Below are 23,894 nucleotides of genomic sequence, written 5' to 3'. Positions count from 1 at the left end.
TGTCCTGGATAAACTCCCATTTGTCCTCAGTACCCAGACATTTTTCAGAATATCTGAGAAATATTCTGGACTGAGATTAGGGAAGCAGAGCCAAAATAAAGTGGAGTGTTGCACAATTGCTTTGAGAATTTATAAACCTGAAGAATACAGCTAAGTCATGGTGTTTTTTTGTCCTTGACCATGTAAGTTTTTACTAAGAAGGCTAGCAATAACAAAGCCCTACTCATTGTTTTTCAGAATCAAACATTCATCTTGCAGGCATGTTTGCATATTTTGTCTCTGCTTATAAAAACCAAGTTAATGGTTTTACAGTTTTTATTTTTACTGAGCAGGAAAAAAAATCTGTTGATTCACTAACAGATAAGCATAAGAAATATGCTTTCTTTGTTATATGGAGCAATGCACTATTCACACATTAATATGTGGAATCTCAGATTTTTATTTTGCCAGTGGGAAACTATCAACAATGAGATTTCTTATGTAAAAAGTGAACACTTGAAGCATGCTAGTTCTACATGACTTTATTAGCAATCCAGAGACTTACCCTTTCAACTTGATTTGATTTCTGCAGGATAACTTTTCAAGAAAAGTAGTTTTCTGATCTGTGGAGCTTGGAAATATAAAGAAGTAAGCAACTTCTCATATTCCTTAATCAGATGCCAGTTTCCTTAATAATTTATTTTAAAGGTGATCTCCAGTAAGGCACTAGTGTGATAAGAATCACCTGGGGAGCTAATCAAAATGCAGGTTCCTGTGTCTCATCCTCTGAGACCAGGTCACTTCCCAGGTTATGCTGAGGCAGATGTCCTCTGGGTACCAGACCAGGATGAAGGGGAGGATGTGGATTAGGGAGTGGAGGAGGTCAGTACTCTAGTGATCAAGGCACAGAAGTGCTAGAATGCAGACAGGCTTTTCAGCAGGGCTATTTAGGGAGCTGGCTGAATTCTTGTTATTGTTGTGGTTTAGTTGCTAAGTTGTGTCTGATTCTTTTGCAACCTCATGGACTGTAGCCACTAGACCATTCAGGTATGACCTAAATTAAATCCCTTATGATTATACAGTGGAAGTGAGAAATAGATTTAAGGGCCTAGATCTGATAGATAGAGTGCTTGATGAACTATGGAATGAGGTTCGTGATATTGTACTGGAGACAGGGATCAAGACCATCTCCATGGAAAAGAAATGCAAAAAAACAAAATGGCTGTCTGGGGAGGCCTTACAAATAGCTGTGAAAAGAAGAGAAGCAAAAAGCAAAGGAGAAAAGGAAAGATATAAGCATCTGAATGCAGAGTTCCAAAAAATAGCAAGAGGATATAAGAAAGCCTTCTTCAGCGATCAATGCAAAGAAATCGAGGAAAACAACAGAATGGGAAAGACTAGAGATCTCTTCAAGAAAATTAGAGATACCAAGGGAACATTTCATGCAAAGATGGGCTCGATAAAGGACAGAAATGGTATGGACCTAACAGAAGCAGAAGATATTAAGAAGAGGTGGCAAGAATACACAGAAGAACTGTACAAAAAATAGCTTCACAACCCAGATAATCACGATGGTGTGATCACTCATTTAGAGCCAGACATCCTGGAATGTGAAGTCAAGAGGGCCTTAGAAATCATCACTACGAACAAAGCTAGTGGAGGTGATGGAATTCCAGTTGAGCTATTTCAAATCCTGAAAGATGATGCTGTGAAAGGGCTGCACTCAATATGCCAGCCAATTTGGAAAACTCAGCAGTGGCCACAGGACTGGAAAAGGTCAGTTTTCATTCCAATCCCAAAGAAAGGCAATGCCAAAGAATGCTCAAACTACTGCACAATTGCATTCATCTCACATGCTAGTAAAGTAATGCTCAAAATTCTCCAAGCCAGGCTTCAGCAATATGTGAACTACAAACTTCCAGATGTTCAAGCTGGTTTTAGAAAAGGCAGAGGAACCAGAGATCAAATTGCCAACATCTGCTTGATCTTGAAAAAGACAAGAGAGTTCCAGAAAAACATCTATTTCTGCTTTATTGACTATGCCAAAGCCTTTGACTGTGTGGATCACAATAAAGTGTGGAAAATTCTGAAAGAGAGGGGCATACCAGACCACCTAACCTGCCTCTTGAGAAATCTGTATGCAGGTCAGGAAGCAACAGTTAGAACTGGACATGGAACGACAGACTGGTTCCAAATACGAAAAGGAGTACGTCAAGGCTGTATATTGTCACCCTGCTTATTTAACTTCTATGCAGAGTACATCATGAGAAACGCTGGACTGGAAGAAACACAGCTGGAATCAAGATTGCCGGGAGAAATAGCAGTAACCTCAGATATGCAGATGACAGCACCCTTACGGCAGAAAGTGAAGAGGAACTGAAAAGCCTCTTGATGAAAGTGAAAGAGGAGAGTGAAAAAGTTGGCTTAAAGCTCAACATTCAGAAAACGAAGATCATGGCATCCGGTCCCATCACTTCATGGGAAATAGATTGGGAAACAGTGGAAACAGTGTCAGACTTTATTTTTGGGGGGCTCCAAAATCACTGCAGATGGTGACTGCAGCCATGAAATTAAAAGACGCTTACTCCTTAGAAGAAAAGTTATGACCAACCTAGATAGCATATTTAAGAGCAGAGACATTACTTTGCCAACAAAGTTCTGTCTAGTCAAGGCTATGGTTTTTCCTGTGGTCATGTATGGATGTGAGAGTTGGACTGTGAAGAAGGCTGAGCACCGAAGAACTGATGCTTTTGAACTGTGGTGTTGGAGAAGGCTCTTGAGAGTCCCTTGGACTGCAAGGAGATCCAAGGTCCATTCTGAAGGAGATCAACCCTGGGATTTCTTTGGAAGGAATGATGCTGAAGCTGAAACTCCAGTACTTTGGCCACCTCATGTGAAGAACTGACTCATTGGAAAAGACTGTGATGCTGGGAGGGATTGGGGGCAGGAGGAGAAGGGGATGACAGAGGATGAGATGGCTGGATGACATCACGGACTCGATGGACGTGAGTCTGAGTGAACTCCGGGAGTTGGTGGTGGACAGGGAGGCCTGGCGTGCCGCGATTCATGAGGTCGCAAAGAGTCGGACACGACTGAGCAACTGAACTGAACTGGACTGTAGCCTGCCAAGCTCTGAAGTCTAGCCTCCAGGTAACAGCTTCAGTAGGAGGCTATTCAAATCCAGCTTGCCGTCTTTGGTGAAAACACTGATCTCCTCTGTCACAATATTCTTTAGGTTTGAGGGAGAAGGAAATGAGTCTGCCGATGGCTGAGTGCTCACTTTAAGCACCTGGGGTGGGGCTAGGTCAGGAGGCAGAGGTGGGGACGGAGAGACATGGAGGGCTTACCACAGTCCTAAAGGCTAGGTTCCCAACTTGCAGGCTTCACACCAACAGGGGAACATGGACTTCCTGAAAGGGGGGAAATGTGTTGTGCGGGTTCAATCAAGAGAGATGATTCTCTTATTTGAAGAAATACTGTGAGAACAGCTGAGGATCTAATACAGGACCCCAGGCCTGCATCTGTTGACTTGGCCCATGGAGGTGGGAAGAACTGTGCATGACTACAAAGGTGGAATTATTTTGTTCATAAGAGAGAAGAGCAGGAAAATATCCAGCAAGAGTAGGTCTTATGTGGAATAAGGGCCAAAGAGAGTGCCTCCGTCACTATACACACACACAGACATACACACACACCCAGAAGACCCACCAGTGAACCAAGAGGCAAAGAGAAATGTCTAAGGATTCCAAGTGGTTTCTGTGAGATGGGTGCTGCAAATCCTTTTCCTCTGTCTCAAATGGAGAGATGTTCAATATATGTCTCACTAATACTTTAATAAGAAGTTTCTTCTTTTAGGAGGAACTCATAGAAGAAAATAAGATGGCAGCAGCTTTCTGACATTCCATATTTGTGCCTTAAGGATTATCTTAGATATAATCCAGTAAGTCATTTGTTTATCAAGTATATGAACTGTGCTACAGGTTTTCAGATATAACCCTGAAAATGTTGGGAATGATAAAATTGGAGAGCATTTTTAAAAGAATTTTCGGATTCACAGTAAATTTAGATTTTGATGTTGGATTTTCTCAGTCATTTTCATGGTTGAGTCTGAGGAATTTTTGACTTTAAAAAGAAGTTCCTCATAGCCAAGACATGGAAGGAGCCCAAATGTCCACCAACAGATAAATGGATAAGGAAGATACAACCAATGGAAAGCTGCTGCTGTTGCTTCAGTGTGTCCGACTCTGTGCGACCCCATAGACGACAGCCCACCAGGCTCCCCTGTCCCTGGGATTCTCCAGGCAAGAACACTGGGGTGGTTTGCCATTGCCTTCTCTGAATGAAGTGAAGTTGCTCAGTCATGTCCGACTCTTTGCAACCCCATGGACTGTAGCCCACCAGGCTCCTCGATCCATGGGATTTTCCAGGCAAGAGTACTGGAGTGGGTTGCCATTTCCTTTTCCAGGGGATCTTTCCAACCCAGAGATCGAACCTGGGTCTCCTGCATTGTAGGCAGACGCTTTACTGTCTGAGCTACCAGGAAAGCCCAAGTGGAAAGCTATTTGGTCATAAAAAAGAATGAAATAGTGCCATTTGCAGCAACATGGATGGATCTGGATATTATCATACTAAGTGAAGTAAACCAGAAAGAGAAATACAAATGCCATATGATATCACTTATATGTGAAATCTAAAACATGATACAAATGAACTTATTTACAAAATAGAAACAGACTCACAGTCATAGAAAACAGTTACCAGAGGAAAAAGGAAAAGCGGAGAGAGATAGATTAGGAGTTTGGGATTATCAGATACAAACTACTATATATAATATAGATAAACAACAAGGTCCTAATGTATAGCACATGGAATTATATTCAATATCCTATAATAAACTGTAATGAAAAATTATATATATATATATGGACATATGCATGTGTGATTGCTAAGTCTCTTCAGTCATGTCTAACTCTGTGCGACCCTATAGATTGTAGACTGTCAGGCTCTTCTGTACATGGGATTCTCCAGATAAAAATACTGGAGTGGGTCACCATGCCCTCCGCCAGATCTTCCCCACCCAGGGACTGAACTCACGATGTCTCCTGCATCTACTGCATTGCAGGTGGTTTCTTTACCACTGAGTCACTGGGAAGCCCATATTTGTGTGTGTGTGTGTGTGTGTGTGTGTGTGTGTGTGTATCTGCCTGCAACATGGGAGACCCAGGTTCAATCCCTGGGTTGGGAAGATCCCCTGGAGGAGGGCGTGGCAACCCACTCCAGTATTCCTGCCTGGAGAATCCCCATGGACAGAGGAGCCTGGTGGGCTACAGTCCATGAGGTCGCAAAGAGTCAGACATGACTGAGCAACTAAGCACAGCACAGCATATGTATGTGTGTGTATATATATATATAGCATTTTGCGGTACACCATAAACTAACATAACATTGTAAATCAACTATACGTCAATAAAAAAGGGTTCCTCATATTTAAAATTGGTAGAAACCATTGATCTATGGTAATCACAACTATGTCTTCAGTTGGACTGTAAAGTACTTCTCAAGTAATGCAAAATTCTGTGCAATGACTCTGTTGCCATTTACAATGGATTTTTTTAAAGAGTAAAGGTAAATTGCATTTTGTTCTGGTCACTTGGTAGCACTGAATAAATATAGATGGGGTATCTATAAGGCACATTTACTTAAAAACCTGTCACGTTATTTGACTTTGTAATTGACTGAACAGAAAGTCTATCTGTTGCTTAGGAAGAACTTGCAGATCCAGACACACTGATTCTACTTCATTTTCCCAGGCTCTGTTGTGTGGTCTACTTGTTACATGTCCTGAGGATCCTCTGAGGTATTTAGAGGAAATGATCATTGGAATAATGGAAAATGGTCTTGAAACTCTACTCTGGTGAGTAGTATTTTGATTAATGGTAAGGAGATATTTTATTCTGAAGGTAAAACACTCATTGTATAGTATCCAAAGCGGTTTTGCTAATGAATGTTTCCAATCTAAAAATTGTTAACGAATCTTTGCATGGGCTTTTAAATCCCCTAAACTTCAATAGTAACAATTTCTCCACTGGTTCCTAACTCAGAAACATACCATACTGTTATCAAGAACGTGCTCATAGGGCAGTTTATTTCAACTTGAGGATGAGGACAGAGGCATGCCTTCTTGGGGAGCTCAGCAGAATTGTGAGGGGGAGTAATTTGAAAAACTTCTCCAGGAGATTCTGACATGTTTATCCCAAGGGGAAGTGTTTTTCCTTCCCTTCCCCTCCACCATTTAAAATCACAGATTTAACTATGGAACTAACAACTAGAAACGAAATGATTTTTTTACTACATCTTATGATTTTTTTAAAGGGATATGTGCATTGATCCATTAATGAAACCAAAAATTCGGAGACTGTCTGAAACTTACCTGGAACAACTTTTTGGACTGGATGATCAGCTGGTAAGTATTATTAACCAAACATTCTACGCTATAAGTCTTAAGTTTGGATGGAAACTCTCAAATAGATTTTAGATTTCATGAGAGGTATGAGGTCAAATTGGTTTTGAAATTGAGGACACTCAGGAAAGTGAAGGAACATTTCATGCATATATACAAACACACACACAAAGCAACACTCACAGTAACCTCCCCAGACTTCCAAGAAGCATTTGGATAGGCAGTTATTCATCTTTCTGATAAAATCTTCCTGTTAAATTTCCCCCTTTTTCCTTCTGCCCGTCTCTTGCATCTTTACAATGGTAAAAAAAAAAAAAATAGCATTATGGAAAGCTTTAAAGGAGGATAGTTTCTTTCCATTCTAATCTACTTCCTCTGTATTCCATCCTCCTCCATTTTCTTTGCTGTCTGTCCAGGAATTATGCTACAAAGATATGGCTGAAACATTAATAAGAACCTAACTTAAAAGCCAGACCAACTTAATGAGAGGAACAACCAGCTCCAACAGTTGGTTTTGATCCTGTAAAGAGGGCAAGGAAGTACTGCAGGATATGGAGACTTTTAGAACAAAGATTGTGTAACCGAGAGAAGCCAAAATAACAAAAGGCATGTGGAGAGAGAAACAGCAACACGAATTAGATGTGTGATATCTCTAGATCCCTCACCAGTGTCTCGGTGAGGGTAGGAAGGCCTAGCTGCTGGTGAAGCCAGGCATTGAAAAGTGGAATCAAAGTCGTGGTCACAGTGAGTGCTGAGAGCCAGGAGCAAACTGAAGAGCCATTTAGAAGGATGGGTGGAGGGGCTTCCCTGTTGGCTCAGTGGTAAAGAATCCACCCACCAACACAAGAGACTCAAGTTTGATCCCTGATCCAGGAAGATCCCACATGCCTCAGAGTGACTCAGCCCACTGGCCACAACTACTGAGCCTGTGCTCTAGAGCTGGGGAACCACAACTATTGAGCCCACAGACTGCAACTGTTGAAGCTCAGTGCCCTCGAGCCTGTGCTCCGCAACAAAAGAAAGCACTGCAGTAAGAAGCCTGTGCAATGCAGAGTAGCCCCTGCTCGCTGCAACTAGAGAAAAGCCCGAGCAGCAACAAAGACCCAGCACAGCCAGAAATAAAGTGTTAGTCGCTCAGTCGTGTCCGACTCTTTGCATCATGGACTGTAGCCTGCGAAGCTCCTCTGCCCATGGAATTCTCCAGGCAAGAATACTGGAGTGGGTTGCCATTCCCTTCTCCAGGGGATCTTCCCCACCCAGGGATCGAACCCGTGTCTCTTGCGTCTCCTACACTGCAGGTGTATTCTTTACCACTGAGCCACCAGGGAAAACAAATAAATTTAAAAACTTGTTTTTTTTTAAAAAAAAAGAAGAAGAAGAAGGATGGGTAGAGAGTAATATTGGATCCTAACCAGGGTCTGCAACAGAGAGATAGAAATAGAGGGATGGGACATTTCTGTCAAGCCTGGGACGATTCTGAGGCACCAGTACACTGGGAAGAACCCATTTGTTTGATCACAGATGATCTGCGTCATGATATGTGAGTCTCAATGACTTTATCAAGCACAGAATTTTGATCCACTATAGAGTCCAGACATCTGCAAAGTGTGTTCTTGGAGGTGTTTTGGGGCAACCTCAGGAGCTGGAGAGGGAAGATCCAGGGGATGACATTCTTGGTCCTCTCCTCCTCACCCCTTATCCTCTAGAACAGTCCTGCACTGAGAATAATGTCACATGAAAAAAGCTTGAAAAACCACTGCTGTAAGATACTAAAATTATTATAAACCACTGATCTAGAAGGGTAAACGTTGTCAATATTTTGAAACTGACCTCATAAAAGACAATCAGATTGTGTCCAATGTCTAGCTAGAAGCCTATAGAGAATCTTTAAAAGTTTGCACAGAGTTCTAAGAGATACTGTAGCTACTTCAAATCTTAAGTTTCACTTGAAAAGAAATTCTCAGAGATATTTCATGACACTAAAATTACAAAATATTGGCACAGATCCAGATTTAGAATGGGATATGAAAATTCACCAAGGCATAGAAAGAGTGCCCACTTCATAAGTCAGAAAAAATAGAAACTAGGTATAACTTTGCAAACTAAATCTGTGTTGTTCAGTTGCTAAGCCGTGTCTGACTTTTTGCAACCCCATGGATTGTAGCATACCAGGCTCCCTTGTACTTCACTATCTCCTGGAGTTTGCTCAGATTTATGTCCCCTGAGTTGGTGATACTATCTAACTGTCTCATCCTCCACCACCCTCTTCTCCTTTTGCCTTCAATCTTTCCCAGCATCAGGGTCTTTTCCAATGAATTGACTCTTCACACCAAGTGGCCAAAGTATTGGAGCTTCAGCTTCAGCATCAGTCCTTCCAATGAATATTCCAGGTTGATTTCCTTTAGGAATAACTGGTTTGATCTCCTTGCAGCCCAAGGGACTCTCAAAAGTCTTCTCCAGTTCCACAATTCACAAGCATCAATTCTTTGGCACTCAGCCTTCTTTATGGTCCAACTTGGACATCCATACCTGACTACTGGAAAAAACAGAGCTTTGACTACACAGACCTTTGTTGGTAAACTGATGTCTCTGCTTTTTAACACATTGTCTCGGTTTGTTGTAGGTTTCTTTCCAAGGAGCAAGCGTCTTTTAATTTCATGGCTGTAGTCACCATATGCAATGATTGCTTCCCTGGTGACTCAGTGGTAAAGAATCTGCCTGCGATGCAAAAGACGCATACAGGAGACTGAAGTTTGATCCCTGGGTTGGGAAGATCCCCTGGAGAAGGAAATGGCAACCCACTCCAGTATTCTTGCCTGAAAATTCCATGGCCAGAGAAGCCTGGCAGGCTACAGTCCATGAGGTCACAAAAGAGTCAGCCACAACTGAACAACCAAACAATCCCAAGGCATTTTCAATTATAGCACACCAAATATACATTAGTTGTGTTCCCCCTTCATTTTTCTTTCCTAGAGTTATAACTGCTAGTCAGAGAGCTTTTAAGGTTTTGATAAAAATGTTTTATAGATCACAAACAATCGCAGTTTTTCTCGTTCATAATTAAGAGTGCTTTGCAAGGTTTCAGCATTTTTTTATGGTGCAGTCATTATCATGGCTTCACACTACGCAGTCCTGCACAGCAAGGACAGCCTGTTTACATGCCCATTTTAATAATAAGCATTTGTTTGTTATTGTTTGCCAAGAGAATAAATACAAGAAACCATAAGCCAAACAATTATAAAAAGACAGAGAAATTGTTCTCATAACAGTAGATAGACTGTTTAACTGTGTGTTCCAAGATGAAAGAATTGTATATTGTTAAGAAGGAAAAATAGCTTCACAGACTTGATTCTCATTTCTTAGGAAATGAAATCTCTAGATGGGCCTGCTAATTACAAGAAGAAAAGGCATTTATAGCATTAAAACATTTTTATTATAGAAAAAACTTACACATAACTCAAAAGTGAGAGTATATAATAATCCCCCTCATTCAGCTTAAACAATAATCAGTATTTTGCCAATTTTCTTAATTATTCTCCTTTCCACCTTTGGTTGGGAGTATTAGAAAGTAAATCTCGGGAGTTGTATTACTTTTACTGGTAAATACTTTGCTGTGCATCTTTAACAAGAAACGGCATTTTTACAGAATATTGTACTCAGTCACTCAGTCATGTCCAACCCAATGGACTGGAGCCCACTATGCTCTTCCGTCCTTGGGATTTCACAGGCAAGAATACCAGAGTGGGCTGCCATTTCCTACTCCAGGGGGTGGGACAGCACTGAGCAGCTGAACAGCAACCACAGCAGCTCAAGGGGATCTTCTCTACCCAGGGTTGGAACCCACATCTCCTGCTCTGGCAGGCAGACTCTTTTCCACTGCGCCAGCTGGAAAGCCCTGATGGAGAACACAGCATGGTGCAAACGTCTACGAAACGCAATGAATGAGCAGTAACTCCTGAATATCATCTAGTACTGACTACATTCAGATATATAGAGAGACTCCATATTTAGTCCATATTTAGGTTTTCCAAATTGCCTCAAAAATGCCTTTTCACATATGGCTCTGTTAAGTTGAAATCCATATATTACACATATTATACTTGGTTGTTACATATTAGTATCTAATATCTCTAGTAATCTGCAACAGTTCTTTCTTCCTTTTTCCCCACGCCACTAATTTATTGAAGAAGACAGATCATCTGTCGTGTAAAACGTCTCACATTCTCATTTCCTCTGATTCTTTGCATTTGTTCTGTTTCTTGTATTTCCTGCAAGTCTGCAGGTAGATCTACAACCTTGATATTCAGGTTTGTTTTTCCTTTTGTTCTCTTGTGACAAGAATACTGCAGAGCGGATGTTGGGTTCCTTCTAGTGCATTGTATCAGGAGGCACCCATGGTCTGCTTGACCCACTTTTAATGAATCTTGATTCCTACAGGCATTAACTAACTGGTTATAAGTTTCATCCTACAATACCTATATAATGGTTTTGAAATAACTGTACAAGAGGACCACTAACCATAGAACTATGGAAAGCAGTTTAAGAAAATTACGCAGTTCTTTTTGCTTTTAAGATGTATATATCCTACCTGGTATTTTCATTAAAATAATACTTTTTGTTATTTAAAATAATAATTGTTTGTGTTGATGGTCATCTTTTCTTTCTTTGCTATAGTTATACTTTTTCAATTATTTCTAACATTACACGATGGCAAAATCAAAGCAATAAAATGAGGAGTATTCAGAGAAGTACTGCTTCCTTTCCAGCCCCTTTACTCTGTTCCATCCCTTTCTCTGCTGCTGCTAAGTCGCTTCAGTCATGTCCGACTCTGTGCGACCCCAGAGACGGCAGCCCACCAGGCTCCCCCATCCCTGGGATTCTCCAGGCAAGAACACTGGAGTGGGTTGCCATTTCCTTCTCCAATGCATGAAAGTGAAAAGTGAAAGTGAAGTCGCTCAGTTGTGTCCGACTCTTTGCGACCCCATGGACTACAGCCCACCAAGCTCCTCCGTCCATGGGATTTTCCAGGCGAGAGTACTGGAGTGGGGTGCCATCGCCTTCTCCTCCCTTTCTCTAGGTAATCAATTTAGTAGCTTTTAGTGTATCTCCCCATTGTTATTTTTGAAAAAATACACTGTATCCTCCTTCCCTTTTACTTCTTACACCGAAGTATCAGACTGCATATAGCCTTCTATTCTTACTGGCAGAGAGAGCACCTTGTTACCAAACTTTAAATGAAAGATATGGACTTTAAAAAAAATCTTACTGATACAACAAACAAAGCTAAACTATGAAAAGGAAATTTGGGGTTTTAGTACTTTGGGGGAAGCAGACAGACCTTGTTCCCCAAACAAGATAACCATATCCTATAACCTTGCTGGTTTTCAAAAGTATTCGTTTTCTTGTGAGAGTGGGTGGATTACTATTTCCTGAGCAGGCATGAAGATAAGTGTCTCTGTAATCTGGAAGGAATGAAAATTTTAAAAGTATAAAAATAATGAAGATATGCAGATATGCATACGAAGATATGGAGATATCTTTAATGGCAGAAAGTGAAAAGGAATTAAAGAGTCTATTGATAAAGGTGAAAGAGGAGAGTGAAAAAGCTGGCTTAAAACTCAACATTCAAAAAACAAAGATCATGGCATCCGGTCCTATCACTTCATGGTAAATAGATAAGGAAAATATGGAAACTGTGTCAGATTTCATTTTCTTGGGCTCCAAAATCAATGCAGACAGCGACTGCAGCGACAAAATTAAAAGATGTTTGTTCCTTGGAATAATAGCTATGACAAACCTAGACAGTGTATTAAAAAGCAGAGACATCACTTTGCCAACAAAGGTCCTCATACTCAAAGCTATGGTTTTTTCAGTAGTCATGTATGGATGTGAGAGTTGGATCATAAAGAAGGCTGAGCACCAAAGAATTGATTCTTTCAAACTGTGGTTCTGGAGAAGACTCTTGAGAGTCCTTTGGACTACAGGGAGATCAAACCAGTCAATCCTAAAATAAATCAACCTGAATATTCATTGGAAGTACTGGTGCTGAAGCTCCAATACTTTGGGCACCTGATGCGAACAACTAACTCATTGTAAAAGACTCTGATGCTGGGAAATATTGAGGGCAAGAGAACAGGACTACAGAGGATGAGGTGGTTGGATGGCATCACTGACTCAATGGACATGACTTTGAGCAAACTCAGGGAGATGGTGAAGGACAGGGAAGCCAGGCATGCTGCAGTCCATGGGGTTGCAAAGATTCGGACATGACTTAGCAATGAACAACAACAACAAATGAAGGTATGCAACTAGATTCATACTGTTTACTTTAGGATAAGTTTAAGAGTAAGGTTAAGTAATAGTAGCTAATGATATGGCATAATGTATGTTTTTCTGCTATGTATGGCATTTGAGAGTTCTAAAAAACATCTTTGTAAGTTTTTAATCTCATTTAAGTTGTTTCAAGGAGTTTCAGTTCCGTTCAGTTGCTCAGTCGTGTCCGACTCTTTGCGACCCCATGAACCAGAGCACACCAGGCCTCCCTGTCCATCACCAACTCCCGGAGTCTACCCAAACCTATGCCCATTGAGTTGGTGATGCCATTCAAGGAGTTTACCTAATAAAATTTGCAACAGACATTTACATGTTTAACAAAAATGGATTTTTCCAAGTGGTACTGAATTAAATATATTTATTAAACATAGCTCTAAAATACAAAGAGTAGTCACTGTTTCCCTCCATGTACAAAAGCCCCTTGAGCATTAAATAGTCTTTCAATAATATTGAGGTCAAAAAATAAAACTACTCATCATGAGAAATTTAACATTTTATGTCATGCCATGATACCGATGATAGACCCTTCTCACTTCTTCATTAAAGGCATGGTTTCTTTTTTACTATTATTGTTTTTTCTATTAACTTTTATAGCCTATGAAAAATAAATATTTTAGAACTGGGAGGGATTTAAATTAATTCACTCCACCCTGTCTTAGTCTGTTCAGGATGCTATAATGAAAATATCATAGACACAGTGATTATAAACAAGAGAAATTTATTTCTAACAGTTCTGGAGGCCGGGAAGTCCAAGATCAAGGTGCTGGTAGATCTGATGTCCTGAGAGCCTGCTTCCTGGTTGATATACTGCCATCTTGTTATAATCTTACATGGCAGAAGAGGAGACTGAACTCTCTGGGGTCTCTTCTCTAAAGACACACTTCTTATTCATGAGAGCTCCACCCTTATGACCTAATCATCTCCAAAAAGCCCACCGCTAAATACCATCCATTACACTGGGGATTAGGTTTCAGCATATGAATTCTGGAGAACATAAACATTCAATCATGTGAAATGCTGGGCTGGATGAATCCCAGCCTGGAATCAAGACTGCAGGGAGAAATATCAACAACCCAGATATGCAGATGATACCACTCTAATGACAGAAAGTGAAGAGAACTAAAGAACCTCTTGATAAGGGTGAAAGAGAAGAGTCCATATAGTCAAAGCTATGGTTTTTCCAGTGGTCACACTGATGTGAGAGTTGGACCATAAAGAAAGCTGAGCAATGAAGAATTGATGCTTTTGAACTGTGGTGTTGGAGAAGACTCTTAAAGAGTCCTAGACTGCAAAGAGATCAAACCAGTCATTCCTAAAGGAAATCAACCCTGAATATTCATTGGAAGGATTGATGCTGAAGCTGAAGCTCCAATACTTTGGCCACCTGGAGTGATGAACTGACTCATTGGAAAAGACCTGATGCTGGGAAAGATTGAAAGCAAAAAGAAAAGAGGGCAAGATGGTGGGATGGCATCACTGACTCAATGGACATGAATCCGAGCAAACTCTGTGAGACAGTGAAGGACAGGGAAGCCTAGTGTGCTGCTAGTGGTAAAGAACCTGCCTGTCAGCACAGGAGACATAAGAGACAGGGGTTCTCCTGGAGGAGGGCATGGCAAGCCACTCCAGTATTCTTGCCTGGAGAGTCCCATGGACAGAGGAGCCTGGCAGGCTACAGCACATGGGGTCACAGAGTCAGACACGACTGAGGCAACTGAGCACAAACACAAATAAAGTTAAGTGTCTCGCAAAGTTTAAACCTAATGGGACCAATCACTACTGACATTAAACAGCCATGAATTTGGTATGTTTGTAAGCTAGAATTAATGATTTGTAGTGGCATTTCATTATCCTTTCATTTATTTCAAAATTTCCCCATAAAATTAATTGATTAATTTAAAAAAATTTCCCCAGCTCTCAGCAACCTGGGATACAAGTAAGAGCGCTGATTTGATGTTGTTGTTTAGCCATTAAGTCGTTTCTGACTCTTTTTGCAACCGCATGGACTGCAGCCCACCAGGCTCCTCTGTCTGTGGGATTTACCAGGCGAGAATACTGACGTGGGTTGCTATTTCCTTCTCCAGGGGATCTTCCCGACCCAGGGATAAAACCCATGCCTGCATTACTGAGCCACCAGGGAAGCTCAACATCTCAGTGCTAACAGTATTGATATCCCAAATTTCTCTGCTTCCAGCCTCTATCTGGGTAACACAGAGGTTGGGTTTTCCTTAAAATTCCAATCAGGTGCTCCTGGAAATCCCAAAGCTGCTGTAAATTCAAGAATTCCAGGATTGTTTCTGTCCCAAACCTGTGAAACCATCTAAGGGTGAGGTCATAATCCTGCTATCCTTGACTTCCTAAGAGCTTTGATGTCTAACTTGAGGTGGAGCTTCAGGGTCCTTTAACCACGACTCCTTCTGATGCCAAAATAGCACTCCTTTCACTGGGTTCCTTGCCCTACTCAAACCGTACCTGGCGGTCACACTGTTCAAAAGAGATAACTTTTATAACTTTTCTGAAGATGTCTAGTAAGTCAAACCTGTACTTCAAGACTAAGGCCACATTTATTTACATGCCCAAATAGTACCACGGTGTAGCAAGAACTTAAAACCTTCCATTCATTTTCCCACCAGTTCTGAAATACAGTGCTTCTTGATAAAACTTTATTTTGAGGGTCTGCATTATTTCAAAACCTGGCATAATGTAAGGTTTTGGTAGGTAATACTTTTATATCACATGATTTCCAACTTTCAAAATTTAAAGTCACATGACATTTGATGGCGCTGTGCTGTCTGTGCTGTGCAGAAGTGGGGGAAATGCCTCTCCTTATTTTGTGTTGTACACCTCATAAGAGCAAGGTTTTGGATCTTGCTGTAGTCTTTTCCTTCATAAGGTTCAGACCCACAATCCATGGGGCTGAGACAGATGTCAAGCAGCTCCCCTTGTGCCAACCCCAATACTCTTGATTTTCCTCCTCCGGATTCCTTTCCCCCATGAAGATCAGAATTTAGTAAAGAAAGACTTCAATAACTTATGTTCTCCCCTCACCACAGACAATTTACTTGTTCAGTTCAGTTCAGTTGCTCAGTCGTGTCCGACTCTTTGTGACCCCATGAATCGCAGCACACCAGGCCTCCCTGTCCATCACCAACTCTGGGAGTTCACTCAGACTCACGTCCATCAAGTCAGTGATGCCATCCAGCCATCTCATCCTCTGTCGTCCCCTTCTCCTCCTGCCCCCAATCCCTCCCAGCATCAGGGTCTTTTCCAATGAGTCAACTCTTCACATGAGGTGGCCAAAGTACTGGAGTTTCAGCTTCAGCATCATTCCTTCCAAAGAAATCCCAGGGCTGATCTCCTTCAGAATGGACTGGTTGGATCTCCTTGCAGTCCAAGGGACTCTCAAGAGTCTTCTCCAACACCACAATTCAAAAGCATCAATTCTTCAGCGCTCAGCCTTCTTCACAGTCCAACTCTCACATCCATACATGACCACTGGAAAAACCATAGCCTTGACTAGACGGACCTTAGTTGGCAAAGTAATGTCTCTACTTTTGAATATGCTATCTAGGTTGGTCATAACTTTTCTTCCAAGGAGTAAGCGTCTTTTAATTTCATGGCTGCAGTCACCATCTGCAGTGATTTTGGAGCCCCCCAAAATAAAGTCTGACACTGTTTCCACTGTTTCCCCATCTATTTCCCATGAAGGATAGGACCGGATGCCATGATCTTCATTTTCTGAATGTTGAGCTTTAAGCCAACTTTTTCACTCTCCACTTTCACTTTCATCAAGAGGCTTTTTAGCTCCTCTTCACATTCTGCCATGAGGGTGGTGTCATCTGCATATCTGAGGTTATTGATATTTCTCCCGGCAATCTTGATTCCAGCTTGTGTTTCTTCCAGTCCAGCGTTTCTCATGATGTACTCTGCATAGAAGTTAAATAAGCAGGGTGACAATATACAGCCTTGATGTACTCCTTTTCCTATTTGGAACCAGCCTGTTGTTCCATGTCCAGTTCTAACTGTTGCTTCCTGACCTGCATACAGATTTCTCAAGAGGCAGGTTAAGTGGTCTAGTATCCCCATTTCTTTCAGAATTTTCCACAGTTTACTGTGATCCACACAGTCAAAGGCTTTGGCATAGTCAATCAAGCAGAAATAGATGTTTTTCTGGAACTCTCTTGCTTTTTCCATGATCCAGCGGATGTTGGCAATTTGATCTCTGGTTTCTCTGCCTTTTCTAAAACCAGCTTGAACATCAGGGAGTTCACGGTTCACGTATTGCTGAAGCCTGCTTGGAGAATTTTGAGCATCATTTTACTAGCATGTGAGATGAGTGCAATTGTGCGGTAGTTTGAGCATTCTTTGGCATTGCCTTTCTTTGGGATTGGAATGAAAACTGACCTTTTCCAGTCCTGTGGCCACTGCTGAGTTTTCCAAATTTGCTGACATATTGAGTGCAGCACTTCCACAGCATCATCTTTCAGGATTTGAAATAGCTCAACTGGAATTCCATCACCTCCACTAGCTTTGTTTGTAGTGATGCTTTCTAAGGCCCACTTGACTTCACATTCCAAGATGTCAGGCTCTAGATTAGTGATCAAGTCATCGTGATTATCCGGGTCATGAAGATCTTTTTTGTACAGTTCTTCTGTGTATTCTTGCCATCTCTTCTTAATATCTTCTGCTTCTGTTAGGTCCATACCATTTCTGTCCTTTATCGAGCCCATCTTTGCATGAAATGTTCCCTTGGTATCTCTAATTTTCTTGAAGAGATCTCTAGTCTTTCCCATTCTGTTGTTTTCCTCGATTTCTTTGCATTGATCTCTGAAGAAGGCTTTCTTATCTCTTCTTGCTATTTTTTGGAACTCTGCATTCAGATGCTTATATCTTTCCTTTTCTCCTTTGCTTTTTGCCTCTCTTGTTTTCACAGCTATTTGTAAGGCCTCTCCAGACAGCCATTTTGCTTTTTTGCATTTCTTTTCCATGGGGATGGTCTTGATCCCTGTCTCCTGTACAATGTCATGAACCTCATACCATAGTTCATCAGGCACTCTATCTATCAGATCTAGGCCCTTAAATCTATTTCTCACTTCCACTGTATAATCATAAGGGATTTGATTTAAGTCATACCTGAATGGTCTAGCGGTTTTCCCTGCTTTCTTCAATTTAAGTCTGAATTTGGTAATCCCCATTAAAAGCAAGAATTTTCAAATGTCATTGAACATGAGACAGAATATCAGGGGGCACACAGGCCCTTCCTATATGCCTAAAATTGACTTCATGATCAACATGTGCTTGCTGTATCTATTAACTTATCAAAGCATTTACAGCAATGAGCAAAGGAGAAAAATGCTTGACTTAGAAAAGTAGAATTCTCAATTCTGGGAAGTTGGTATATATTTGAACCAAACTTATCTCTACACTCAATAGATATGACCGTAATAGTCCCTTGGACTGCAAAGAGATCAAACTAGTCAATCCTAAAGGAAAGCAACCCTGAATATTCATTGGAAGGACTGATGCTGAAGCTCCAAAACTTTGGTCACCTGATGCAAAGAGCCGACTCACTGGAAAAGACCCTGATGCTGGGAAAGATTGAAGGCAACAGGAGAAGGGGGCAGCAGAAGATGAGATGGTTAGATAGCATCACTGACTCAGTGGACATGAATCTGAGCAAATTCCAGGAGATAGTGAAGGATAGGGAAGCCTGGCATGCTGCAGTCCATGCAGTTGCAAAGATTTGGCCATGACTTAGCAAGTAAACAACAACAAATGGTAAACAGGTGGCAATAACAAGAGAAAACCATCATTCACACTTAACAGTAGCCATGTACCTATAATAAATAGTTAAGAACACAGAGAAGGCACAAACAATATCAGCAATCCTTGGTGAGCTATTCCCACATTAATGTGTGTTATTGTGAGTAACTGGAAGTGATGCCTGCGTCTCTTTCAGTGTATTCCACAGTTTAGACTTTTAACTTACATAGTTTTCCTATTCCTGCTTGTTAAATGAGGCATTCCTATATTTTTTTAATTCCTATATATTTTCATTTTCTACTTTGTTTTTTTTGAGTTTGGTTTCATCCCCAATTTTATCTATTTGTATTTTAAGATTTTATTGGAGTATAATTGATTTACAATGTTGTGTTAGTTTGAGGTGTACAGCAAAGTGCATCAGTTTTATATATACATATCCACTCCTTTTTAAACTCTTTCCCCGTATAGGCCATTACAGAGTATTGAGTACAGTTCTGTGCTGTACAGTTGGTCCTTATCAGTCATCTATTTTATATATAGTAGTGTATATGTCAATCCCAGGCCCCCAATTTATCCCTCCCTCATTTTCTACTCTTGAGAAGGGAAAACCATTCAACTTAATAGTGACTAGCCAACCCTGGTCCAACAACTCTACTCCTATCGACATAATAATGCCATAGTGTTTACCTTAAAATGCTTTAAAGTAAGTACAATATAATAAAATTTTAAGCTGTGATTTTAACTTTAAAAAAATAGTTAGGCAGCACAATAAAATTCCAAAATATATAAATGGTCTATACTTCTAGAAGTCTGTTCCTATCTCCCTAGGCCTAATTCTACTAGCCAGATGCAATCACTGCTCTCATTCTCTTGTATATCTTCCAGAGGTAGCCTGTGCATTCCATTTATTTCTAATGCTTGTTATTTCGTGTCTTTCTTCATTTCAGGTGACTCCAGAATTAATGATAAAAGCATGTACTTTTTATACTGGGCATTTACTGAAGACCCATTTTTAGTAAGAACATGAGTTTTATGTATTATTCCCTCCTCTTTGTGTTCTTATTCTAGAAATTCTCCATATGAAGAACTCACTTTTGGCCAGTTGTACTGATTTTATCTATTTAATCTTGTTTTCATCATTTTTTATTATATATTTCCTTTATATTTATTCAGCTTTTACTTAGTTACAAGATAGTCTTTGCTTCTTCAAGGTACCAGTTTGTCTTTTTTAAAATAGAACTTCAAAACTGAAATTACAGGTCTATAATCCCCTTATCTGAAATCCTTGGAGACAGACATATTTGGAAATCTAGATTCCCTTTCTTAAAATTTTTTTAGAAAGGAAATCTCTGCACACACTGTGTATTATATAACATCTTCAGTTGTGTCTGGGATGGCACATTGGAACCAAACATATCTGAACACGTTAGTATTTCTACAATAAAATATATTTGCATATTCTTGCTAAGTGAAATGAAGAAATACTATGAACCATTATGTGTCAGATTCTGAGAAGTTTTGATGCAAAATTAGTTTAGGTCAGGTCTAGCTTTGCCTCTAAATAAGTTATGGGAGAAAAAAAATTTCTATTTCAGAGCTTTGGGGGCTTTACAGATGTAGACAAGGGAAATGCAAGCTTTAAGGAAATGCAAGCTTTAAGAAATTGCAAGGACTGACTGTAAATAAAACAATGCAAACAATTTAACAGCTTCTTTAAAGCTGTGATTTTTGAGGAGGTAAAGGAGGCCCAGTATATTACTTCTTCTCTCTCTCAGTTTATTTATTAATGTATTACTGTAACTTCAAAATATTATATTCCTATATTTTCTGCTTATAGCACATGGAGAGAGGTAGCAATACCTCCTACAAATGAAGATGAACTTCTGGCTGAAAAAATGGAAGCAGCAATAGTATATGACAATTTCAGACTTAAAAAACAGGTATTACATCACTGGCACTCTTATGTGAAAAATAGAAAAGAACAACTTAGAGGTAAATACTTATATAGTAACAATTGGTTTTTGTTTTCATGGATCCAAAGTTTCAACAAACTTAACAGTTAAACATAACCTGTACTAGAGAATTTATTATTTTTATGTCTAGAAAATTGTCATGAAATGTAAAGTCACTAAAGTATTTAATGAGATTTGTCTCAAAGAGTTTTAGTGTAATAGAAAGCAGGCATATTTTAAGTAAAATTCTATATCTATTTGTGTGATATATATACAAGTTTCAATATAAATAGGGAGCGACTATTAACTTTTTTTATAAAATAGAGAGTTGGGATAGATAGGTAGATGGACAGATAGATATCAAAATTGACTGTTTTTTATAAACAGCTCTTTATTCTTTATATTTTATTTAATGAATTTCTGAGAAAACTTAAAGAAAAATAATTTTCTTTTACTTAAACCCTCAATAGCTGTAATGAGTGGACAGTACATGTATGTGCTTTTCCGAGCAGGAATAGAGAGTCCATCCAGCTAACTACATATTGATCTGTTTATGGCTGCTGCAAATCAGTAAATCCTTTCCTCTTGATTGGCTCCTGTTGGTACCTCAGAGTGGACTCTGGCGACTTTAACATAAGGGTGGTGGTGGTGGTTTAGTCGCTAAGTCGTGTCCGACTCTTGCGACCCCATGGACCATAGCCCGCCAGTCTCCTCTGTCCATGAGATTTTCCAGGCAAGAATATTGGAGTGGATTGCCATTTCCTTCTCCAGGAGATCTTTCCAACCCAGGAATCGAACCCAGGTCTCCTACATTGCGGGCAGACTAAGGTCTCCTACAATTGCATTTACCGACTAAGCTAGGTAGTGGGTCTCTATTTCTGAGAGGAAGCAATTAGCTATAGTTAAGAATGGTGTCCCCAAGGCCTGCCTTAATCATCCTCCTTCTTGGCCTGGCCCCTGTGTTTGAGCTTTGGACCCCTGCTTAAACATATAAATATATATATATTTTTTATAGCAATCTATTTAATCACAGGGCATTTAAAAGTACTATCTCATGACTCTATTTCTATGAATAAATCTGGAAGTTCCGATTTTATAAAGAACAGATTTATTAAAAAGGAAATGCTATATAACTTGACATTTTGTTACATCTATAATATCTTAATTTATAAGGGCAAAGGTAATGTTTACAAGTTAATGAAGTCTCAGTAGTACTATATTTTGCTGTCAATAGTAATCAATTTCAGATGCAATTAAAATAAAAACTATCAGATGCAACATTGTTTCATATTATAAACCTGATAGAATATTAATTATAATACTGTGCAATTATATACAGTAATCTAATGCATTTTCTTCAGATGCACTACTGAGGATACAAAAGGTGTTCCACTGCTACAAGATGATAGTTACCCTAAGTAAATGGAGGGATAGAGCAAGACATAAGTTTAAAAAGAGAGAAGATGAGCTGGTATGGCATATTGTAAACTTACTGTTTTTTAGAAACTGAACTTTGCTGTTACATTGATGTTGTCTCAGATAATAACGCTATGTGTGGAAAACACTAAAGACTTGAATATTATATACTTTTAATGGGGTCCTTGTTCTTTTAATTTAATAATCTAAATGCCTCCTCACTTACCCAAAATATTTCCTAATAAATTTTGCTCTTTCATTTGCAGTTCAACATCAAGGAAAAATCTTTTTAACATTTCGCTTAAATTTATTGATAAAGACACTAAGAATTTTGTTCAAGCAAGTGTTTAGGTGGAAATAAATGTTTAAAGTGGAAGAGAAATGGTTTGATATGACTGTAATAGAAATAAATGGTAAAGACTAAATTTATTCTTTTCTAGATAAGGTTACATTTCTATCTACTGTTTTCAATATCCAATTTAGTAAATTAAAATCTTAATACTAAATTATCTTTAAAACTACTAAATTTCTACACTTGAATCATTCTTAACTGGGACACCTATTAGAAATTAAAGCAGTCAAAACAGAGGATCCAAGCAAACTCCTTCAAACTTATAATAATAAAAACATTTCTAGTTTGCTTTAGCTATCAGCATAGTAAATTATCATTTAATGTTTTTTTTAGAATATTCACAGTAACTACTAGGAACAGATACAGAAACATGCTGGAAATTTTTGTAGTTACATTATTTAGTATGTAATGTTTTACTAATAGTCCGAAATATAAAGTCAGGATAAATAAGAAAGAGAAAAATAGGAAGAAATTAAACCCTGTTTTATGGTTCCTGGTGAAAAGGTAACTGCATGACCAGGCTGCCGTTTTATATCCCCTTAAACTGAATGTCCCTGAGAGAAGGCAGCACTGTTCTCTTTAACCATCCCCATATACTAAACATGATGTTTTGTAGTAATTGATATATATATTAATATGTATGATAGTGTATATTATATATGACATAGTAATATTATCCCCAATATAAGTGAAAACCGTGAAAGTGAAGTCGCTCAGTCGTGTCTGACTCTTTGCGACCCTATGGACTGTAGTCTACCAGGCTCCTCCATCCATGGGATTTTCCAGGCAAGAGTACTAGAGTAGATATGTATTAAATAGTTAATTGAGTATTTAAAGAAAATGTTTTATTTTAGCTATGTGATTTCTTGGCCTAACAGTACTGCTGCATTCACTAGGGTGGAGTGAGGAGGTGTCTGCTGGGAGGAGAGAGCTATGTGCCAGCTCTGCGTTGTGCACTCTTCCTTAGGCTCTAATATGTACACATATTATAGAAAAATTGTGTGTGTCTATGGATACAACACTTATTTACCCTTTAGGGATTTTTTTCTTGATTATGCGCTTTTAATGAATGTATTGAAAGTAAAAATGGGGATTTACTGTAATGATACATCAGGCAATTCTCCAAATTCTTTCCTTCTGACTTTTTAAAAGAAAAACATATATATATATATATATATATACACACTTTTTCTTTTTCATTTTTGGCCATGCCACATGGTTTCTAGCATCTTAGGTTCCTCAACCAGGGACCTTAAACCCAGGCTCTTGATAGTGAGAGGTTGGAGTCCCAGCCATTGGACCAGAGAAGTCCCCTGACTCTCCTCTTCCAGCTCCAGGGTAACCCTTACCCTTCCATGCCCCAAGTATCAGTTCTGCCATTACCAGAACCTTGGCTCTGTGGGTTTCGGCTTTCTCATTTCCATGAGAGAAGGCTGGGCCACATCTTCAAGGTGACTGCCTATGCCAGTATTGTATGACAACTAGTGGAAACGATCTAGAATGCTTTGGTGGTTCAGAGACTATTACATATGCTCTGGACAATGATAATTTATATAATGACAATGATAATAATGTTTAATTGGTGCTATCATTGTATCAAGCATTGTGCTTTATATGTATCATCTCATTTAGTCCTTAC

At 39.5% G+C, this 23,894-nt stretch overlaps 1 protein-coding gene across 1 annotated transcript in view; it reads left to right on the top strand.

Moving 5' to 3' along the window:
- The first annotated feature begins 5,788 nt into the window (after window positions 1-5,788).
- Window positions 5,789-23,894, top strand: part of FBXL13 (F-box and leucine rich repeat protein 13) — a 201,303-nt gene continuing 183,197 nt past the window's right edge. The window contains exons 1-5 of the mRNA XM_040260768.1: window positions 5,789-5,893; window positions 6,352-6,442; window positions 19,483-19,550; window positions 20,373-20,527; window positions 21,849-21,958. Coding sequence (XP_040116702.1) covers window positions 5,850-5,893; window positions 6,352-6,442; window positions 19,483-19,550; window positions 20,373-20,527; window positions 21,849-21,958 — 468 coding nt within the window. The 5' untranslated portion in view covers window positions 5,789-5,849. The remainder of the gene's footprint in view (window positions 5,894-6,351; window positions 6,443-19,482; window positions 19,551-20,372; window positions 20,528-21,848; window positions 21,959-23,894) is intronic.

Source organism: Oryx dammah, unplaced genomic scaffold (genome assembly GCF_014754425.2).
Source record: "Oryx dammah isolate SB20612 unplaced genomic scaffold, SCBI_Odam_1.1 HiC_scaffold_18, whole genome shotgun sequence".
Lineage (NCBI taxonomy): Eukaryota > Metazoa > Chordata > Mammalia > Artiodactyla > Bovidae > Oryx > Oryx dammah.
The sequence above is the reverse complement of the archived record's forward strand: the minus strand, read 5'-3'. Positions and strand labels throughout refer to the sequence as shown.